The following is a 21090-nucleotide window of genomic DNA, read 5'->3' as shown; positions in this document are numbered from 1 at the left end:
TATATTTATGTGGTTTTGTCTATAGGTATGTGACGTTGGTCTCTGTTTTAAAATTTACCACACTAGGGAGGTATTTTAGTAAAATATATTACTATACAGTTACAGTATTATTGCATTTTCAATATTTTTTTTTTATTTATGCATTCTTGTTTAAGCTGATTTTTGTGTTTTTTATTTAATTTTATTATTAAAGTTAATTTTTTTTTCATGATTGTGTGTTTCAAACTTTATTCTATTCAGGATATCTTCTAGACCCTTGTTGGACATATTTCTGTAAGTTACAGGTCTACAATTTAAAAAAACAAAATTTCATGAAAAACAGTGTACCGCTTTTGGTACAGAAATCCAGACATCAGTTAAACGCCCAGGAGGTTAAAGGCCTGGAGTTGATTTGAGGGGGGTGGGGTCCTTGTATGTGGAAGATTCTGTTGTGAACAGACAACATACGGTCAAAGGAGCTCTCCATGCAGGTAAAACAAACCATCCTTAAACTTCAAAAACAGAAAAAACCCATCCGAGAAATTGCTACACAAATATTTTAAAATGTTTTGTAAAGGGAGCTACCCTACTAACTGGAATAGAAGGCAGAGGTTGATATTCCAATGTTTAGGACAAAGGATTTGGTTATTATGTAAAGGTTTCTTATATGTAGATAGAATTTCACCAATGTATGTTTTATCCAATGGTACTGTTTTAGTGTTTTTAATATGTCAGTTTAGAATGTTCATGGATCGGTTGTTGCATTGGAGTGAGCCTGATTGGCTGGGACCAGACTCACTCTTTATTGGAAAGAGTTGGCTAATAGGTTGCTGCTTTTGGAAGCCGCCATGATGACTTCATCCAACATCCCTCCCCATAAAATAGCTAACTCTCAGATGAATCTACGCTTAATATCTTGGAACGTGGCAGGTTTAAATAGCCCTCAAAAACGTAAAAAAGTTTTGCTACATCTGAAGTGTAAAAAAACGGATGAAGTATTTCTGCAGGAAACTCACTGGAAGGCTGGCGATACTGCAACTTTACATGATTTATGGATAGGTGACAATATAGCTACTACCTTTTCAACTAAGAGGAGTGGCGATCCTTTTGAATAAGAATCTTCCTTGGAAGATCATTACTAGAGCAGATGAGGAGAGTAGATATGTGATAGCAGACTTGGCGGGCCAGAGATTCTCATTTTTTTGATCTATGCTCCTACAGGTAATTCAAGTTCTAGCTGATTTCCCGGCGCTTTCCGGGTATTTATTTTTTGCAATCTTATACAGGAAAAAGAATCAAATAAAGTCTATAGTGATTTTCTTGTCTTTGGTGCTGTTTCATTTTTTTGCCTTTGATTGCACTCAGCCAATTCCCTTACGGTTTCTCAAGGGCATTATTACAGGCCAGAAATTTGTAAAAGAGTCCAAAAAAAGTATGTAAAAATTTAAGCAAAAGGCACACTGTCACTGAGCAATACATACACACATGCAAATATACCTCTGACATATACCATAGGGCTGTACAAAGATCAGTGGTGCACTCACATGAGTCTGAGTCATACAGTATGTCTAGCAATTTTGGTTTAAATGTCTCCATGTGTTTCCTAGTGATAACATACTCACATACATACAAATATAGCTCTGACATATAGTACAGCACTGTACAAAGATGACTGGTGCACTCACATGAGTCTCAGTCATATGTATAGGAAGTTCGGTTGAAATGTCTCCATGCGTTTTTGAGTACACACATATATTCAATTTTATATATATAGATTTTATAGCTCTGACATATACCAAAGTTCTGAAAAATGAAACACTGAGCTAGACCCATCAGTCTCTGTACAGAGGAGCTGACACTCTAATGTCACACACTATTATTATACATTTATATTGCTTGGACATATACCGCATTGCTGTAGAGAGAACACTAAGCCAATCCCATCAGTCTCTGTACATAGGAGCTGACACTCCAATGTCCCCCCACAGTCACATGCTATTATTATGCATTTATATAGCTCTGACATATACCGCAGTTCTGTACAGAGAACAATGAGCCAGTCCCATCAGTCTCTGTACAGAGGAGCTGACACTCTAATGTCCCCCCTCCATCACACTATTATTATACATTTATATAGCCCGGACATATACCGCAGTGCTGTAAAGAGAACACTGAGCCAGTCCCATTAGTCTCGGTACAGAGGAGCTGACATTCTAATGTCCCCCCCACAGTCACACACTAATATTATACATGTATATAGCTCTGACATATACCATAGTGCTGTACAGAGAACACTGAGCCAGTTTCAACAGTCTCTTTACACAGGAGCTGACATTCTAGTGTCCCCTCACAGTCATTCACTATTAATATACATTTATATAGCTCTGACATATACCACAGTGCTGTACAGAGATCACTGAGCTAGTCCTATTAGTCTCTGCACAGAAGAGCTGACACTCCAATGTCCCCCCACAGTCACACACTATTGTTATACATTTATATAGCTCTGACATATACCGCAGTGCTGTATAGAGAACACTAAGCCAGTCCCATCAGTCTCTGTACAGAGGAGCTGACACTCTAATGTCCCTTCACAGTCACACACTACTAATATACACTTATATAGCTCTGACATATACCATAGTGCTGTACAGAGATCACTGAGCCAGTCCTATCAGTCTCTGTACAGAGGAGCTGACATTCTACTGTCCCCCCGTGCTCCACAAAGATGACTGCTGCACCCACATGAGTCTGAGTCATACTGTATGTCTAGCAAGTTTGGTTAAAATGTGTTGATGCTTTTCCAAGTGATGGTGGAACATAGCATGTTTGGTTGAGTTGTCTCCATGCGTTTCATCCAAATATAGCTCTGACATATAGCACAGCGCTGTACAAAGATGACAGGTGCATTCACATTAGTCTCAGTCATATGTATGGCAAGTTTGGTTGAAATGTCTCCATGTGTTTTCGACTGATGGTGGAACATACATACACACATACAGATACATACATACACATACATTTTAACGCGGTAGTAGATAATGGATTAGACCGTTCTAGTTCAGCTAAAAATACACCAGGGCCGGTTTAGAATTAGATTAGAGTTTTTCAATGGAAATGTTCCTCATCATTAATGAGATTTCCAGAATTTTTGAACTATGTGCAAAATCACTGGGTAAATAGTCTTGACGATAACTTGGAACACAACTAGGATACACCTATATTGCTTTGGCGTACCCTGAAAGCGGTCATGAGAGAATACTTTATGGACTATACTAGACAGCAATACAAGGAACATCTAAGGAAGGAAAACAAGGAAAACCTAATGTCCGGAAGCTGTTACTTGTTTTAACACCTATGTAGCCTCCAGAGTGGATACTCAGCTTAGATATCAGAAATTAAAATGTTATCGCTGGGGCACCAAAGCAGGCTCCCTGCTGGCAAAATAAGCTAAACCACATGGGCCCAAGAGATATATTTTTAAGATCACCGATCCTATTTCTAAGATGACTCAAACTAAAAGATAGTATTAAATATTTTTCAGGGTTATTATAGACAATTGTATACAGCACAATCAGTACAATCTGGGGTATTAGATGAGTTGATAACCAAAGCTAAACTACCTAAACTTGCATCTGAGGATAGAGATTCTCTTATTAAACCAATTTCATTAGAAGAAGTTCAGAGTATGATTAGATCAATGGTCAACCATAAGACTCAGGGTCCTGATGGCTTTGCTGCTGAATTTTATAAAATACTTCTGGGTGAAGTGGCACCCCTGTTAACAGAGGTATTTAATGCTATACTTTAACAACAAATCTCCTTCCTAGAATTCAATTAAGCACATACAATATTGATACCTAAGGTGGGCAAAGATTTGTCTTAGTCTTTTCTTATAGACCAATTTCGCTTTTAAATTGTGATTACAAAATTTTGTCAAGTTAATGGCTAATAGACAGCAACATTTTTTACCATCCCAGTTGATTAAACATCAACTGGGATTTGTACGAGGTAAACACCCGATAGGGGTTTGCACTGCCATTGCTGCAACTGTTGCAGCACGAATACCCAATTCTCCAAAAACAATGGTATTGAGCCTAAATGCAGAAAAAAGCCTTTGATAAAGTCGAATTGCCATTTTTACACCCAGTATTGGCTCAAAGGTCTTTTGGACATTTTTTCAGTATTCATTTAATATATATATATTTATAACATCTTATACAAGACTATTGATTAATGGATCTTTTACTTCTGTAGAGATGAAAAGGGGCATCCATCAAGGCTGCCCACTTTCACCACTGCTGTTTAATTTGGCTTTCGATACGCTGTTAGGACTTCTTGAATACTCTCCAGACTTTGAACGTATACTTATAGGCACTAAGAGAGTTAAAGAAACGGCATTCGGAAATGATCTGCTGTTGAAAATTTGCTAAACCTAGAACTAGCCTCCCGACTATCCTGAACCTAATAACACAATAGGGTTTGGTATCTGGATACTTTAATAATTTGGATAAATCTAAGGCCTTTTATTTAACTAAAGGTGTTTAACCTAATTGGAGCTCTATACCCTGTTGTTTGGTGTAAGGAAAAGCTACAATATCTAGGGGTCTATATTACAAAGAAACTGTCAAATTTATACAGGGCTATTATTAAGCCACAGTGGAGTATACTCAAAACTCAATTGTATAAATGGTCCTCATTTACCATTTTTTTATCTGGGAAGAACGAGCTTGATTAAGATGATACTATTTCTTAAGCTCCTGTAAACCATCCGAATGTTGCCAATTTTGCTCTGCCAACAGGATCTGAAAACTCTTTATAGAATGTTTTGTACAGTAATTTGGGGGGGCAAGAGGGCCCGAGTGACTATGCACAATATGCACCAGTCAGTAGGAAATGGTGGGTTGAACTTTCCAGACATGGAATTATATAATTGGGCAGCGCTAACCAGATAGCTAAGGGATTGGCTCCACACAACTAGTGTTTATACAGATACATGTTTGGAGAAACAAATGGTTCCATACATGCGGCATATGCATAGGGAATTGCTCCCAAAAGCGGTAGTGTCAAATCCGCTTTTGTTTTCAATTTGGCAGATTTGGAATAAAATTAGACATCGTTGTCAATTAAATAGTCACTCTTCTTTATACTCCCACTAGTGAATAATCCGGACTTTCTATTGAGATTTTAAGGAAGGATTGATAAGGAGAAGCAGGAATTACAGCATTTGATGGTAAAATCCTTTGGTGATGGTCAAACTAAGAAACTTATTTTATATTCTGCTACAATATATTTATATCCATTCCTGGAAAAATAAATTTTTGTATACCATCAGATCCGGTCATATGTTTCAGTAATATTGGGAAGGCTTTCTGATAGTGACTGGTCTAATACGTTAAATAAAATGCTGCATAGGCCGAACCATTCAAGAATATTCCACTTCTTTGCTTTAATTAACTCCTGGGTTGCTTTGGCTGTATGTTTTGGGTCATTGTCCATCTGTATTATGAAAAGCCTCCCAATCAATTTGACTGCATTTAGCTGGATTTGAGCAGACAGAATGTCTCTAAACACCTCAGAATTAATTTGGCTGCTTCTGTCCTGTGTCACATTGTCTATAAACACTAGTGTCCCAGTGGCATGGCAGCCATGCACGCCCAAACCATCACACTGCCTCTGCCATGTTTTACAGATGATGTGGTATGCTTTGAATCAAGAGCTTCCATGCTTGCTCCATGCTTTCCCTATACTTTTTTCTTTACATCATTCTAGTGAACCCTGATCCTTGATCTGTTCAAAGAATGTTTTTCCAGAACTGTGCTGGCTTTTTTTTAAAGTCAAATCTACCCTTTTTTATACTTGGCTTTTGAGTGGCTTGCACCTTGCAGTGCACCCTCTGTATTTACTTTCATGCAGTCTTCTCATTATGGTAGACTTGGATATCGATACGCCTACTTCCTGGAGAGTGTTGGTTGGCTGTTGTGAAGGGGTTTCTCTTCACCATGGAAATGATTCTGCCATCATCCACCACTGTTGTCTTACGTGGACGTCCAGGTCTTTTATCATTGCTGAGTTCACCAGTGCTTTGTTTCCTTCTCCTGGTGTATCAAACTGTAGATTTTGCCACTCCTAATATTGTAGCAATTTCTCGGATGGGTTTTTTCTGTCTTTGCAGCATAAGGATGGCTTGTTTCACTTGCTCCCTTACAAGCACCGCCCCCCCCCCCCCCCCCCCTCAAATCAACTCCAGGTCTTTTATCTGCTTAATTGATAATGACATAACAAAGGAATTGCCCACACCAGCCCATGAAATAGCCTTTGAGTCATTTGTCCAATTACTTTTAAGCCCCTGATATGAAGTGATTGTATAAAAAAAAAGGCTTTAGTTCCTCGCATTTTTTTGCAATCTTTTTGTTCAACCCACTGAATTAAAGCTGAAAGGGAAAGCCCCTCCTCTTCTGTCTTTACCGCTGTGGAGGAAAAGACTAAATGGAAGTGCATGGCTTCATGGGATACGCACGTCATGAATTCCAGGAGGCTTGGGCTGCTCCTTCTGCACATGCCCGATATCAAGCATGTGCACAAGGGACTTTTCTGTCATTAAAAAAAGAAAGATGCTGATCTCACACATGTGAAGGGAGATTGGCACTTTTTTTTTGTTACTAATACAGCAGCATACGTCACCTGATCTTGCGCAGTGAGAGGTCGAGTGATGTATGCAGAATAAGGAAGGAAAATCCTTCTCCATGCTGGGACGAAGCAAGCATCCGAGACAACATGGGGGACCGCATGGAAGATAGCACCAGGGGGATCGATGGAAGTTGTGTCATTTGTTTATTTTCACTTTTATTCCGCTTTAACTGATACCCTTTTTTTGATAACTTACAAAAAATGCAAGCTTTCGACTTAACATAGATCCCCGCTCTTTGGGGTTTAAACCTGAGGAAGGTTTTTACTTGAAAAAATCATTTTCAGTATTTTTACATTTACAGCTTTCAATAAAATAATACTTGTTGATCATTGTTTAGGCACTTCCAGTAATAAGTAAATGTTTTGTATCCCAAATGTACGAGTATCATATGGGCACAACAAGTAGCTATTTCTACACACATTATGCAGCCATGGTCTACTGTTTTCACCAACAAGAAACCTTCCCATTGAAATGACATGCAGCCATCACTGAAATGCCTACATGTAGACAGAAAGTGGCTGCAAAGAGACTATAATAATAAATAGATAAATATGTAAAAAAAAAAAAAAAAAAAGTAAACTGCCATTCAGTTAGTGTTTACATCTAATTATTTTGTTTTACCTTGTTGCATCAAGAATTCCAGATCCCTAAACTTCACTTTAGCACTGTCTTTTTTTCCCTTCATTTAGTTCTAATATTAGAATTCTCCTGTAATTATGAGATAATAGGATTACAAACCTCTAAGCCTTGGAAATCATATAGCAGTGTTCCAAATTAACATTAAAGTAAATGTAAAATCAAGGCATCTCACAAATAAAATACAAAATGTTTATTATATCTTCAGTTCGAATCTTTGGATTATTGTTTGCATACTTTTGCAAACTTGTGTTGCTTGAATTTGCCTTAGATTAGTTCTACGTCTGTTCAGCCTGACTAAGGGTATGGGTACTGTTGCTGCCTACTGTGCTCTTCCCCAATGACTGTTAGCCAATGGGAATTTTGCCAGCTGTCATGTCAATAGCCTTTACATTAGTGAACATTGGCTCAGAGTCTGTGGCAATGTACACAATGATTTAATAAAGTTCTACAAGGCTGGAGAGAGGATACACTTTCATCAGTGAACCTGGGTAATCCAGCAAACCTATCAAATAGCAAATTACTTTCAAGAAATCCATTCCAGGTTTTCTGGATCACCCAGCTTCACTGAAAGTGTATCCTCCTCGGAGAGCTTTATTAAATCAGGCCCAGTGTGTACTGTAAATAGGCTAACCGATGTTAGCTCAAACAACATGTTTATAAAAACTGACCAGGGGAGAAATAGCAGTAAAAATCTTCTCCTGAAAATGTAGGTGTCAGTCTAAAAATAAAAAATGTAAGGACTGCACTCAACTCTATTGTTTCAACTGATCTTAATTTGTATTTTCAGGATGATTTAGGCCTTTGAAAAACACTAATTCTAAAAAAAAAAAATCACTAAAGAGTAATGGGTGCCCTTGTACTTATAGGTTCCCTTTGTACACACACACACACATATATATATCATACTAGTTTGTACACATTAACACACGGTAGTAGGAATATTTGCATGAAAATGATCTCTTATCATTATATATATACAATATATATATAAATGTATATGTATACATTTATTTTGATGCATATTTGGGTAATAGGGTGATTGTCTAATTTTTATTTTAATTTTGATTTTTTTTTTGTTATAGGTGGTTGTGTATCTGGTGCTGTTATTAGGGCTGACCTTCACAGAATCTGTCACTGCTTGTGAATACAGTAGCATAACAAGCTACTTTAATGAAACATTATACAAAGTGGTAAGTGCTGGGTAATTGGATAATATTTCTGTTCTGGATTTGTTTGGATCCACCACCAAGATCTGTGATTGTTATTGATGGGCACATCTACTTAGAATTTTTTGGATCAAACTGAAAATCTAAGGTATATCCTATTTGGCAAACTTTTGAACAAGACAGCTGTTTGGAAACATGGTGTGGTTGCATAAATTAGTATTCCAACCAGGCCCTTACTCAAGAATGCAGCCTCAGGCAAAAAAAGGAAGGGCAACAAGTATTTAGTACCTCGTCCTGTCCTGTACCAGACAACTCCACATGCTTTGCAACATGGGGGGGGGGGGGGGGAGTTGAATCCTTCCACCGTGCAAAGTACCCTTGTCACTCATTGTTGAGGAGACACAACAAGTCCTCAAATCACTCACTTTTTACTAGAGCAGTTATTTCAGTTTTGTGATGTGTTTGTTTGACCTTAAATATCTTGGTCATATTTTAGTCCAGCTACATAAGTTTTGTATGTTTTTTGTATCCTTTAGACATTTTGCAGCTTGAAATGTTTTTTGTTTTTAAAAGAAAATAGGTTAATGAAAAAGTGTACACCAGGGGTCGGCAAACTTTTTGAACTACTAGGCCATTTCAGGAGGTCAAGAAGGCACACTAGGCCAGAAAAAATAGGGTGTCCAAGGAAAGGTTTTTTTCCAACCATGACTGCAAACGAGCAGACAAAGGAAGCTTGAAAGTGCTGTTGGTGTCGTTGCACACTAAACACAAGGCTTTGTTGATGTGTTGGGCGAAGAATAATTTGTCAGTCCATTCGGGTTTGAAGATACAATGGTCAAAGTCAACCCTACGGAGACTTGTGGCTGCGAGTTGCTTCTGCTTTAGGCATAGTAATTGGGGTTACTGTGCGGGCACTCAATGATATCGATATTGCGAGAACTCGCGATAACGTGACAAGTCAATTAGGCCGGATCCAACAATAAATAACTACGGGGGTGTTAGGCCAGACTGGAATACTGGCTAGGCCGTATCCCACCTATAGACCAGAGTTTGCCTACCTCTGGTGTACACAATACAATACAATACTATATATACATACCTTTACATTTTCTGTAATTTATTAACCTATCACTCTAATAGTGATCTACGCTGTTGTAAACAGCAAGAAAATACATCAAGGGGATCAACTATTTTTGCCAGCGGGAGAAAAAAGTTGTGTTTATCAGAAAGTAAAATCACATATGGGAACTACTCTACCCTCCAGACTATTTGTAATTTTCTTACCTGATTTATAAAACTCTGCCAAGACAGAAATGTAATGTAATTTCCTTTTGGACAAATAATTCACTTAATCACACTGCTAATTTAGTGCCAAATAAGCAGAATAGTGACACAGGAGCCACAGGAGCATGGTGTCTCAGAGGTAAGTGCTCTGGCCTTTGCAGCACTAGGTCCCAGGTTCGAATCTTGGCCTCGTGTTTGCGTGGGTTTCCTCCCACATCCCAAAAACATGCAGTTAGGTAATTGACTTCTCCCTCCCTGAAATTAGAGAATAACAAGAAAAGATGGGTTTTCTTGGCAAAATAAAGAATTTAGGTGTATTTGTTGACAAAAATCCAATGTACAAATCACAAGAGAGATCAATTTCAAATACAAAAGAACAAAAAAGATAATTAAAAGACACATTCAGGCTAGAGCACCCCTAGTATTATGTAGCTAGGGAGATGCCCTGCTTACTAGACAGTCAGATGCAACACTTGTAAGAATGAAGCTCAGTAATCTCTAACCCGATGCGTTTCGCCAGAGGGCTTCATTAGGAAATATATATGAAGAGAGTCAGAGCAATCAGTATATAAGATGGCAGACAAAAATGGCATGGACTGATGGTAGGAAGTGAATGGTATTTGTAAATTCTTTATTTTGCCCTGTCTTTTCTTGTTATTCTCTAATTTCTGCATCACTATGGGGTCGGAGGACCCAATATTGAGATCATAGGTAGAGTCACTTCTTCTATTTTGCACTTTTCCCACTAAAATTGACCGTAGACTGTGTTAAAAGATATATGACTATGGTAGGGACATTTCATTGTGAGCCCCTTTGAGAGACAGCTAGTGACATGACTATGGACTCTGTACAGCACTGCGTAATATGATGGCGCTATATAAATACTGTGTACTACTACTACAAATACTACTACTACCACCATATTCAACATGGTCTAAAGCTAGCAGTGGCATACTACTACAGAATATGCAATGGATTGGTTCATTTCAATCAATATGTAATATATACTACATACCAGGTACTTAAAAAAGGAGGTGTAACACCAAAAAGAATAGCTCAGAAATTTACAGAGAGTTATCTCTCAAAGACCCAGCCTGTGAATATTCAAGAAAGTCAGAATCCAGGAGAGAGGAGAAGAAAAATATAGGCTTTTGTAGGGCCAAGTGGTTTATAATAAAAAACTAAACTTTATTTGCATTTTATAACCAAAAACTTAAACAAAGACCACCTATGCTAGTCCTGGCTCAACATAGGTATACTACTCCACCATCAAAAATCAGTTACAATAAGTTTCAACAATAATAATGTAGAATCATGGCTGGATCTCCCTGCTTAATGTGTTTTGCTCCATGGGGCTTCTTCAGGGGATTAGGGGATCGTAATAGGATTGCTGAAACCTTGAACTCTGAGAGGAGGAAAAATGTGGTGGCTGTTGTTCCTCAAATATGAGGGAAGAAGTAAAACCAAGTATTGCACATACTCAGATGTTAGGCTGTCATATGCCCCCACACTCATTTTTCTATTTCATCTGCAAGGGGGCAAAACCAAGAACTTCTCAGCACCCCCTCATATTTTTAAATAATCTTTTACCTGTTTTTTCTTCTATATTGAAATAGTATACCCCAAAAAGTGAGCCTTACTTTAGTATGCACAACCCATAAACGCAGACACAAATTTTCGGGTGGGTAGAGTTGAAAGGCCCTGCAGCATGGTTAGCTCAGTGGTTAGCATTCTCACCTTTGCAGCACTGGGTCACAGGTTTGTATCCCATCCAGGACTTTATCTGCAAGAAGCTTGTATGTTCTCCTGTTGGCTTGGGTTTCCTCCAGGTACTCTCCCACATCCCAAAAAGTAAGTAGGTTAACTGCCCCCCCACCCCAAAAAAAAATGTCTCAATCTTTTATTGTAAATAGATATAAATTTACATGTCATGTATATTTTTGATGTCAATAGAATGAATATACTGTAAAGGAGACAAAAATGACCAACATACTCCTTGTCTCAAGCTCAAACATAGGAGAGGCTAACCAGGAGAGTATTTTTTAAAATGATCTAAAACATGTTTATCAAAGCTTGATGAAATAGTCATGATGCCCCTTGTTAAATGCAGGCCCAAAAATTTAACAGATGGGGGGGGGTGGAGTGAGACAAAGTTCAACCAGCAGCATACCCTGGAAGATGCTGTAATCCATGATCATAATCTAATGAAATATTAACCCCTACCAAAAATGGCCTTCAGCAGAGCAACAATATTGAAAGACATGATGGTTGGAAACCACTTTATGGGTGCACAAAAGTGAAAATTTTGGGACTAAATTAGGGGTACGTAAAAATTGTGAAGGATGCCTTCAAAATAAGTTTGGAACTACCTAATGGCTAAAAAGATCAATTAAATTATTTTTCAAATTATACAACTTTTGTGGTATTTTTTTTCCAACAAACTGCAAACTTTTAAATATTAAAGAAGGAAATTGTAATTTCAAATATGCTGAGTTAAATAGCTAAACACAAGAGAATACAGGCAGGCTGCATTTTTTGCAACTTCCTAAATAAGAAAATAAAATGTTAATGCGCCAAGGTATAGGGCATGGTAATAGCCTTTACGCTTTGCTGATGTGTAAAATCAGAGTATGTACTGACTAAGCATAACTTCTGAGCATTTTTTATTAGACACACCAAGGTATAACTGGCATGCACATTTATAAATTTAATAGCAAAATACCCATCTCAATTAATTCCATATAGGTTTGCTTTTCCTAATGCATAAATGTTGTCATACAAAGTAAACAAATAGGAATTTCTGTTAACCTAGCTTTATCTCATCCTTACAGCATCAATGCTCAATTATAAGTGCATATATACTGATAATGTCTTCATTACAGAAAAATCAAAATTTTAAGTTTATGGTTGCAGCTACTGAATTAATGGGATAATATGCCTTAATGAGACATCAAAATACAATTATACAAATAAATTACAGCCAAAGCTGTAGGAGGAAATTTGAAAGTGTCAAGAATTTGACACTAAGTCTATAGTTGCCTTATACAGAAGAAACTTTACAAATATAAAAGAGAAGTAGTTCTGTACAAGAATTGTGTTTCCAAAGTTATGAGAAGAATATGTTTTCCTTTGTTGGTGATGAGTTAAGTAAAATAATGTAGTATATTTAGGCAGAAGTGGAAATGTAAAAGAGGAATGTAAAATTGTGTAATTATTTATGTAAGTAAAGACTAACTAATGCATGCATTTCTCTATTTTACAGATACATGTCTTGATCAATGATTATGAAGTCCCAGTGGTGTCTAACTTTGAACAGGTAAGTCTTTTTGCTAATACCTAAACTCCTAAAGGAACATTGTCCATGGAAGAAATGGCTGCATTTCAATTAAGCCAACATGCATACTTTTCACCTAAATAATTTCAATGATTAAGCCCTTATGGGTAAAATCCATCATAAAGGGCAGAGTCTGTGCAAGTGTGTGGTGTATACACCACTTGTGTTAGAATCACTGGGCGGTAGCTGTTAGTTATGAAGACATCTGGCCTAATTTATTAAAGCTTTCCAAGACTCATGAAGATAGACTATCATGGGTGAACGGGGGCAATCCATCAAACCTGGAAAACATCTCATCTATTTCAGGTGTGCAGGATCACCCAGGTTCACCCATGATGGCCATGATTCTCCAGTCTATGGGAGCTTTAATAAGTCAGGCCTAATGTCTGTGTGGTTTCATTTGTTCCATTATTCCATTCTATTCCTTTTGTGCTGCATAGAGTGGTGTCATCTGGATTTGGAGTGTGCATTTCCTCAAATGAAGAATATAAATTCTTGCTTGTCCTGCTGTTGTCTTCAAACACTGCTCTGTTGATGCAGAAATAATCTACTGGAAACCATTACCTCCAGAAATGTCAGTCTCCTGGGCTGTGCACAGTGTTAATTTTTTTCTTCCACAGACGTCCATGTTTTTGCAGGACACAAGCGTCAGAACACTCGATACATTTGTACCAGGTCATATACTTAGTAAACATTGGCTGAGCAAGAAAAGCTTTTCTCCTTTAAACATTTGTGATGTTTTTAAACTGGGCTGTGTAACTATAACAGTACCTTCCCTTCCTTTACCAGCACCATATCTTCCATTATCTGCACCTTACATTTCTTTTTTAGCACCCTACCTTTCTATCTCAGAATTGGTTTGAAAATGGAATGGGTGAAGTGGGCGCCTATAAAATATTGTGAGAATGACCAAGGGAAACCTTGTTAGCAAGGTGTAATATAGTTTCAGTTCTATTTCAAAACAGACCTTCCACTGTCTGGGCCCCCCTACCCTTTCCCAAATTCATTACTACTAGAGCAGGAGTAAAATGCACATAAAAAGAAGAGCGTTAGAATTATGTTCACCTTACAGCTGTTATCTGTATTCCATGACATCACTTTCTGGGAAGAATCCTGTCTGGATGCAGAACAAGCAAATCATGATGGTAAGACACTGAATTCCAAACACTAGGATCACTTGGGAGATTTTGGATACTCTGTTTTCTGCAGAAATCTTCTCAGAAGGACGGTGTCATCCTCCCCTAGCTGCCATGGGCAGAGGAAGGATGTAAGAAAATTGCAATTCAGTTTTTTCTTTTTTAGGTGTATTTTATTACTGCTAAAAGTTTGTGATTTGGTGAAGGGGATCTAAACTGTATAGGTGAACCTTCTATCTAAGCTTTCTAATCAAATCTACCAGTTTTTCTAGAATAGAAATGTTGGAGGTAGTAAGAAAATAGGGTAAAAATTGTAACAAACTTAGCGGTTCCAAGTTCTTCCCAGTACTTTGATTCCTGGTAATGTAAACAAAACGCTGTAAATCTCATAATACCTTCTAAGTAAGTGCAGATATGCAAAATATGTCAAGGCTGTGTAATTCTACTCCTAATATTAATTCTACTCCTAATAATAATTAATTAAAATTATTATTATCATTCATTAAAAATAATGGAAAACCACTTAAGTTTTACACAGAAGTTTTAAAGTTTAAGAATCAGGTAAGAATGGGGTCTTGAAGGGGTGTTGGAAAAGAGATAAGTTTGGACTCTCACATTGCAGGAGACTAAATTGTTTGCACAAAATTTTTACTCTTTTTTGTCCCTTAGGATAACCACTGTTTAGACCTTTGGAGGGCTCATGATACTTATACAATGCTGAAAGTCTTAAATGAAAAAACACAAAATGACCTTAAGGAACGTATAGAAAAACTGCTAGAAGAGCTATCATTTGTGAAAGACTGCCAATTTCAGGTCTGTGTTCTTTGCTTATTGGTAAATCAAGAAATCTGATTTGCAAATACTTAGGAATGCAAAATAGGGCTACCTAATGCTTATTCACATTCAACTGCATTTGTCATTTTAAAGACATTTCACAGCCTTCCAAGCTGCTTCTTTAGTTTTACCAGTGTAGGAAATATCCAGCATTAAATCTAGCATAAACACCTTATTCCATTAAAATCACCATTAAATGTGACACTGCATATTGTTCAAGACTGAGGGGAAACAAGGTGACATTTGTTAAACCACCCCTTTCTATTAGCATTATCCCATTCATTGCTGTCAGAAAGTCAGACTCTTGAATTACATAGCTCAAGTGGGAATTGTTTTTTAAAACACTGAAATTAAGATGGTAAACTGGCAATATAGGTGGAGACAGATGGTGTTGAAGACCTCCATCTCTGTTTAGAGATAATTTTTCTAATTTGATGTTGCTGGCCACTTTCACTCTTGCAAACCACTTATCTTCTCAGGCCAAAATTTACACCTCGCTGTCCTGGAACGTCCTGCCGAATCTTGGCCTGCAGCATTTGCCTTCCGATATTGGGCCAGTTGTTTGTGGTTTTTGTTTTTTTGCTGGATCACCCAGGTTCACAGATGAGAGTGTATCTTCTCCAGCCTTGGAGAACTTTATTAAATTAATACCATAGATTTCAGTACTGACTTAATCTTCAGTACTTTATCTGGCTTTCCTGTTTCAAACAAAAAAGATTCAAACCTGGGACCTAGTGCTAAAAAAGGCAAGTGTGCTAAACCCTGAGCCCCCATGCTGCCTCCTCACTGCCCCCAGTTTTTAACCACCTGTCTTAGCTTTTTACTAGAAAGGACTTTATTACTCTCAACCTGTCACAATTTTTGTAGGGAATCAGAATGGGTTTGGTGGATCACTGCCCTTTTGCCCTTTAAGTAGAGCAATGGCCGGGCTATAAACATGAAATATTTACAGTACAAATTCTTAACAGCCTTAACAAGGTATAAAGCAAAGTCTGAGCATCTGGGCCAAGGTAACGTTAGAGACTAAAAGTCTACTGAGTCATTGTTGATTTACTAATGGAAGTAATTTGTTCCCCTGTTGGAGCCAATTGAAACTTGATGGGCTTATGTATTTTTCTCAATCCAACTATGGAACTGAAGAAATAGAGGCTGTGTACATAGCAAAGTGAATCATTCCCATTTAATGGAATATTTCACTTGTCTTAGTTATTATGACGGACGTTTTGCTGACTTCAGCCATCCAATCATATGCAAGGGAAATCATGTTTTATTTTAGATTTCTTTTGTTTGGATATTCTTTGCAAAGCAAATGTTCACCAAGCTGATTCACTTATGCCTTGCAAGGTGATTGTTCACTATGGTAATTGAACAGCTTAAAATAGGGAAAAAAAGGAACTGAACTCAGGAAATTAACTTAAAGTGCTATTACTTTGAAGATGAATTAAGCAAAAATACGTCCAAACATTATTATGTGCTTGTTTTAAAGTTGATTTACTTCTTGTTATAGGTTTTTGTACATATTTGAATACTCATAGCCTGGTCATAACTTTACATAAAACTATGACTTTATCCCATGTGACAATACTTTTGATATATAAACCATTGCAAGTTGCCTACTACAATATATTCTTTAAACATTTACAGTACTTGTGAAAATCATTTGTGTGACAATCTTGTCACTGGCATGACTTCCTTATAGCTGATATTTTAGTAGGCAAAAAAATAAAAATATCATAATAAATTATTGTATGATATACTCAACATTTCTTTTAGGAATCAGAAATCTGTACCAAACATAACCAGACGCTTGTAAAGGTACTCCAGCAATTAAATGCTCAGCAACTTGAAAACATTAGTGGAAACCATTTCAGATGCACTTCCATACGATGTGTTTCAGGTAAGTGTACAAGGGGGGCTCTGGAAAATTTATACTTGTGTGAAAACCAGCAGCTACTGGAAAATAAATTACTTTATAGCACTTAAATATGTTAAAAATAACCATAGAAAAAGAACAGGATTTATTTTTGGGTGTATATTACTAGAATATAGTGTATGGTTAAAGTGGAACTAAAGTCACATGACTCATCCGTGTTTCATGGCACAAGTGCCATCATTCATTCTTCTTCTTTCTGAAGATGATCTTCATCCATTTGATTGGTTGTGCCGGGATGATGTAACTATTCATCCCCAACATACACAAAAGAGGCCGGGATTGCCAGGTTTCCCTGGCACCTAAAGCTGATGCTGTGTCATGGCTCCACAAGGCAAAGTGGTGGACCCACTATGTCACCCACCCTGTGCACGGGGCGCAGGGTCTAAGCAGTAGCTTGGTCTTCTCTAGAGCCTCTAGAGGTGAGGATGTTGTGCGGCAAGCTACTGCCAGGTTGCAGCCACCGTGACTGCCAACAAGCAGTGACTGAAGCGTAGTACAAAAGGGAAATCCAGGAGGGTAGTCAGATAAGCCAAAAGGTCAGGACCGGCAGCGAACAAGGATGGTCAGGAAACAGGCAACTTCCTGTTGCCAGGTCACTTCCTTGAGAAGGGAAGATGGGCGTGGATCAAGTGAGCCACAGACATCAATCCCACCAGCTGTTGCTGGGATGGTCTCAGGTGTTATTTAGAAGGATTTTAATGTGTGTTTAATAAAGTTTTTTTATATTTTAATTGTGACTGGGACATGCCACATAACTCCTTACTTTGGGTTTTACCCCCTCTTTATGATAAACAACCATTGGCCCCTTGGCCATTCTTTATGCTATTTTTAAAATTAAAACAGAAACCATTTCAAAAATATAACATAAAAATACATAAAAATACATTTGAAAAAAACAAAAAGAAAAAAACTGAATGAAAAATCCCTATCACAGGAAAAAAACACCTGATACTCATGCATGGAAAGTGGTTTGGGTGGCCAATCCACATGTGAAAATTATCCCACCACCGCTTGTTCACAATTAGAGCCTGATGAATCCTGACATTGTCATCTTGGAAGTACCTGTTGATGGATGTATGGTCATTTGGTTAATTCACATATTCAGCTAGACCTGACCAATTTACACAACCCTAGTTCATTACACTGCCCACACAGGCATCGGAACCTTATTTTGGCAAGGGAGTTTATATTCTGATCAAATGTAATATATTTAAATATTTAAATGTATTACTTTGTACTTTGGCCCTAATTTATGAAAGCTCTCCAAGGCTAGAGAGAATACACTTTCAGAAGTGAAGCTGGGTGATCCAGCAAACCTGGAATGGATCTGATCCAGGATTCAAATCATTTGCTAGCAAATAGCAAATCATTTTTAAAAATCCATTCCATGTTTTTTCACCCAGCTTCACTTCTAAAAGTGTATTCTCTCCAGCCTTGGAGAACTTTCATAAATCAGGGCCTTTGTATCATTGCAAAATCCTGGGCTGATGGCAAGGGCAAGCTGAGGAAATTATTTCTTTCTGTTTACATTTCTAGGCATTTCTTACTATATTTAATAGTGTGGCCATTTGATACGGTTACTCGTGGGATGCTCCCCTGGGGAATTATCACCCTTCACAGATCTCTAGTGCTCTTTACACTGTTTACCATGTAACCTGAAATATCTAAATTTGATCTGCAGGCAGTACCATAGCACCTACCGACCAGCCAATTGTTTACCATGACAATGTTACTACCAATTATTCTTCTGAATGGCAGGATGCAGGGAGTGTTCCAAATAATGAAGAATATTTGCAACAAAAAAGAAGTATGTAGAAACAAAAATGATTATTACCTAACATTACCAACTCCCTAAAATATTGAGAGCATAATCATTAATAATTATGATATCCATACTTGTTTAAAGTGGTGTTCATCTTATCCTTCTTTACATTAAACCCCCTATTCTATTGTTCTATTGACTTGCTAGGTGGTGAAGTCAGAGTTGGAATGACAGCTATGACTTCTGTATATTCCTAAGCAATTAAAGTAAATATTAACCTCCTGAGCGGTTCATTTCTGTCCGGTTTTATATGTTTAAAAGCATGATATAATAGTATGAGTATAAGAAAGTTTGAAACACAAAATCATGTCAAAATAATAAATTAAATATTTTTTTTTTAATCAAAAAAAAAAAATTACTAATATGATTATATTATACTGTAAAATAAATGTTCATGAAAGACAATGCTTTTACACATATACATCCACTGTATTGTATTCAATACAGGTATTTTGTATTGAATGCAATACAAATAGATTTTCCTGCCCCGAGCGGAACGTCCGCAAACTCTGTCACCGGGAACTCCCGGTGACTCGTCGGGTGCAGAGGACACCAGCTGGAAAAAGGAAGACGACGGGGATTGTGAAGAAGGACGCCGGCGGATCAGTTAAGCACTTTATCATTGTTTTCCATAGGTTTACCTACCCCGACTCGGGGTTTACCACATGCAGCATCTTTTTTTCTACCCTCGGGGTTACTGCTGGGGAGGTTAAGAGACTGATGTTTTGTTTGTAAGTTTGACACATTACGCCATTTTTTTCACTATAATTGTATAATACATTAAATATTCATATTTTTTACTACTGTTTATACATTTAAAGTATCAAAAGAGTCAAGGGACTTTTCCCATAGGAGGCCACAACACATTAGAAAATTGTACACTTTGTTACCAAAAAAGTGAAAAATAGTGTTCTGATTCTTTAAAACTTGATTTAAAAATGTTAAATAAAACTTGATATAATAATATGTTCTTCAACACAAATAGGTGTGCTGCGTCAACCCTTAATTAAAAATATAAGAGTATAGGATCTGTGGAGAAATGTAACATATTAAGTGTTGGGGTGTAGCAGTTGTTTGGGATAAACAAGGAAAAGAGCACTATAATTTGACCAATTCTACAAATACTATGTTTTTGTTATTTATGTTGTTTGGAAGTTGTCTGTCAATTGTTAACAAGTGAAAAGTATTTGCTGTAATTACGGTACTTGTTTTTGAGGTTAGCCCATTAAAGTGTAACAGGTGCATTGGTTTTATTACCAAATATTTTAGCATAAGGTTTCTTTCACACTTGCAAACTGCACTGTAAGCCTTTCCCAGGCTCATAGAAAACTTCTGCTATACTCCCAGGAGCACACATTGTCCATTGGAGAAAAGGCAACCCCCATGGCCAGAAGCGACATGTCGCACAAACTGGTTCCCAACCTTTCCCATACAGTTGCATGAGAATGGTTGAAAGTGCAGTTCTGAATGTGGTATTGGCCAAACCACTATGGTATGTATGTACAGTATGTATGTATGTGCATTTCAGTGCTTCATTTACTATGGACCGATAAAGTTGTTTATTCTATGCTGATAATATGATAGAAATGAAACAACATGCCTAAATGTAAAAATGTACAAATTAGATCTATATTTTATTATAGGTGAGCCTTCAAACAAGCATGCATTAAGTCAAGATGATAAAACCCATACACCTCAAACTGGAAGAAACAGGCTTTTTGTTTTTGTCAGTTTTATTCTATTTATTCTACTCCTTGCTATTTTTCTGCAACGTGGAAAACACCAAAATATGGTAAAATTAAAAAAAAAAAAAAAATACTTGCAAAACAGTCATCCGCAGTTTAATATGACTCCTGATGCTTACCACTGATGTTTCAATTCATTTTTATTATGCAAGTTTTGTTATGAATTTTTATCATGCACATGCACATTTCATAATTGTTGACTGCTAACATGCCAAAGTCAAATAGCACAGATTAGCTGGAAAAATTGGTAATTTTTAGGCTATTAACTATTTTTATAATTAATGCCACTTTTTTATTTACATATTCTGGTTGCCATATATATAGATGGTAATCAGCCTTATCACCACTATTGATTTGAATGTAAAGACCACCAAAGGCAGCTGCTTGCGGTGAACAGTGGGAACAATGGAGGCTTTTTTTTAAACTTTTGAAGCAGTTTATAAAAAAAGGATGAGAGAAAGCACAGGCTTTTTGAATGCAATGTATAATATTGTAGTTTAATGTTTTGTGTTAAAAAATTAGCTTCT

At 37.1% G+C, this 21090-nt stretch overlaps 1 protein-coding gene across 6 annotated transcripts in view; it reads left to right on the top strand.

Annotated features, from left to right (window-relative positions):
* FLT3LG (fms related receptor tyrosine kinase 3 ligand) overlaps window positions 1-21090 on the top strand; it is an 86381-nt gene that overhangs the window by 55251 nt on the left and 10040 nt on the right. For 5 of the 6 annotated variants that reach the window (XR_011922634.1, XM_072425471.1, XM_072425472.1 and 2 more), the window contains exons 3-8: window positions 8392-8499; window positions 13022-13075; window positions 14899-15042; window positions 16837-16960; window positions 18678-18803; window positions 20462-20610. Coding sequence is in view for 5 of the 6 variants with exons in the window: in XM_072425471.1 (XP_072281572.1) it covers window positions 8392-8499; window positions 13022-13075; window positions 14899-15042; window positions 16837-16960; window positions 18678-18803; window positions 20462-20610 (705 nt within the window). In the remaining variant the exon portion in view is untranslated. The remainder of the gene's footprint in view (window positions 1-8391; window positions 8500-13021; window positions 13076-14898; window positions 15043-16836; window positions 16961-18677; window positions 18804-20461; window positions 20611-21090) is intronic. The other variant, XM_072425473.1, reaches the window with a different exon arrangement.

Source organism: Pyxicephalus adspersus, chromosome 11 (assembly GCF_032062135.1).
Source record: "Pyxicephalus adspersus chromosome 11, UCB_Pads_2.0, whole genome shotgun sequence".
In the NCBI taxonomy this organism is placed as follows: domain Eukaryota; kingdom Metazoa; phylum Chordata; class Amphibia; order Anura; family Pyxicephalidae; genus Pyxicephalus; species Pyxicephalus adspersus.
The sequence above is the reverse complement of the archived record's forward strand: the minus strand, read 5'-3'. Positions and strand labels throughout refer to the sequence as shown.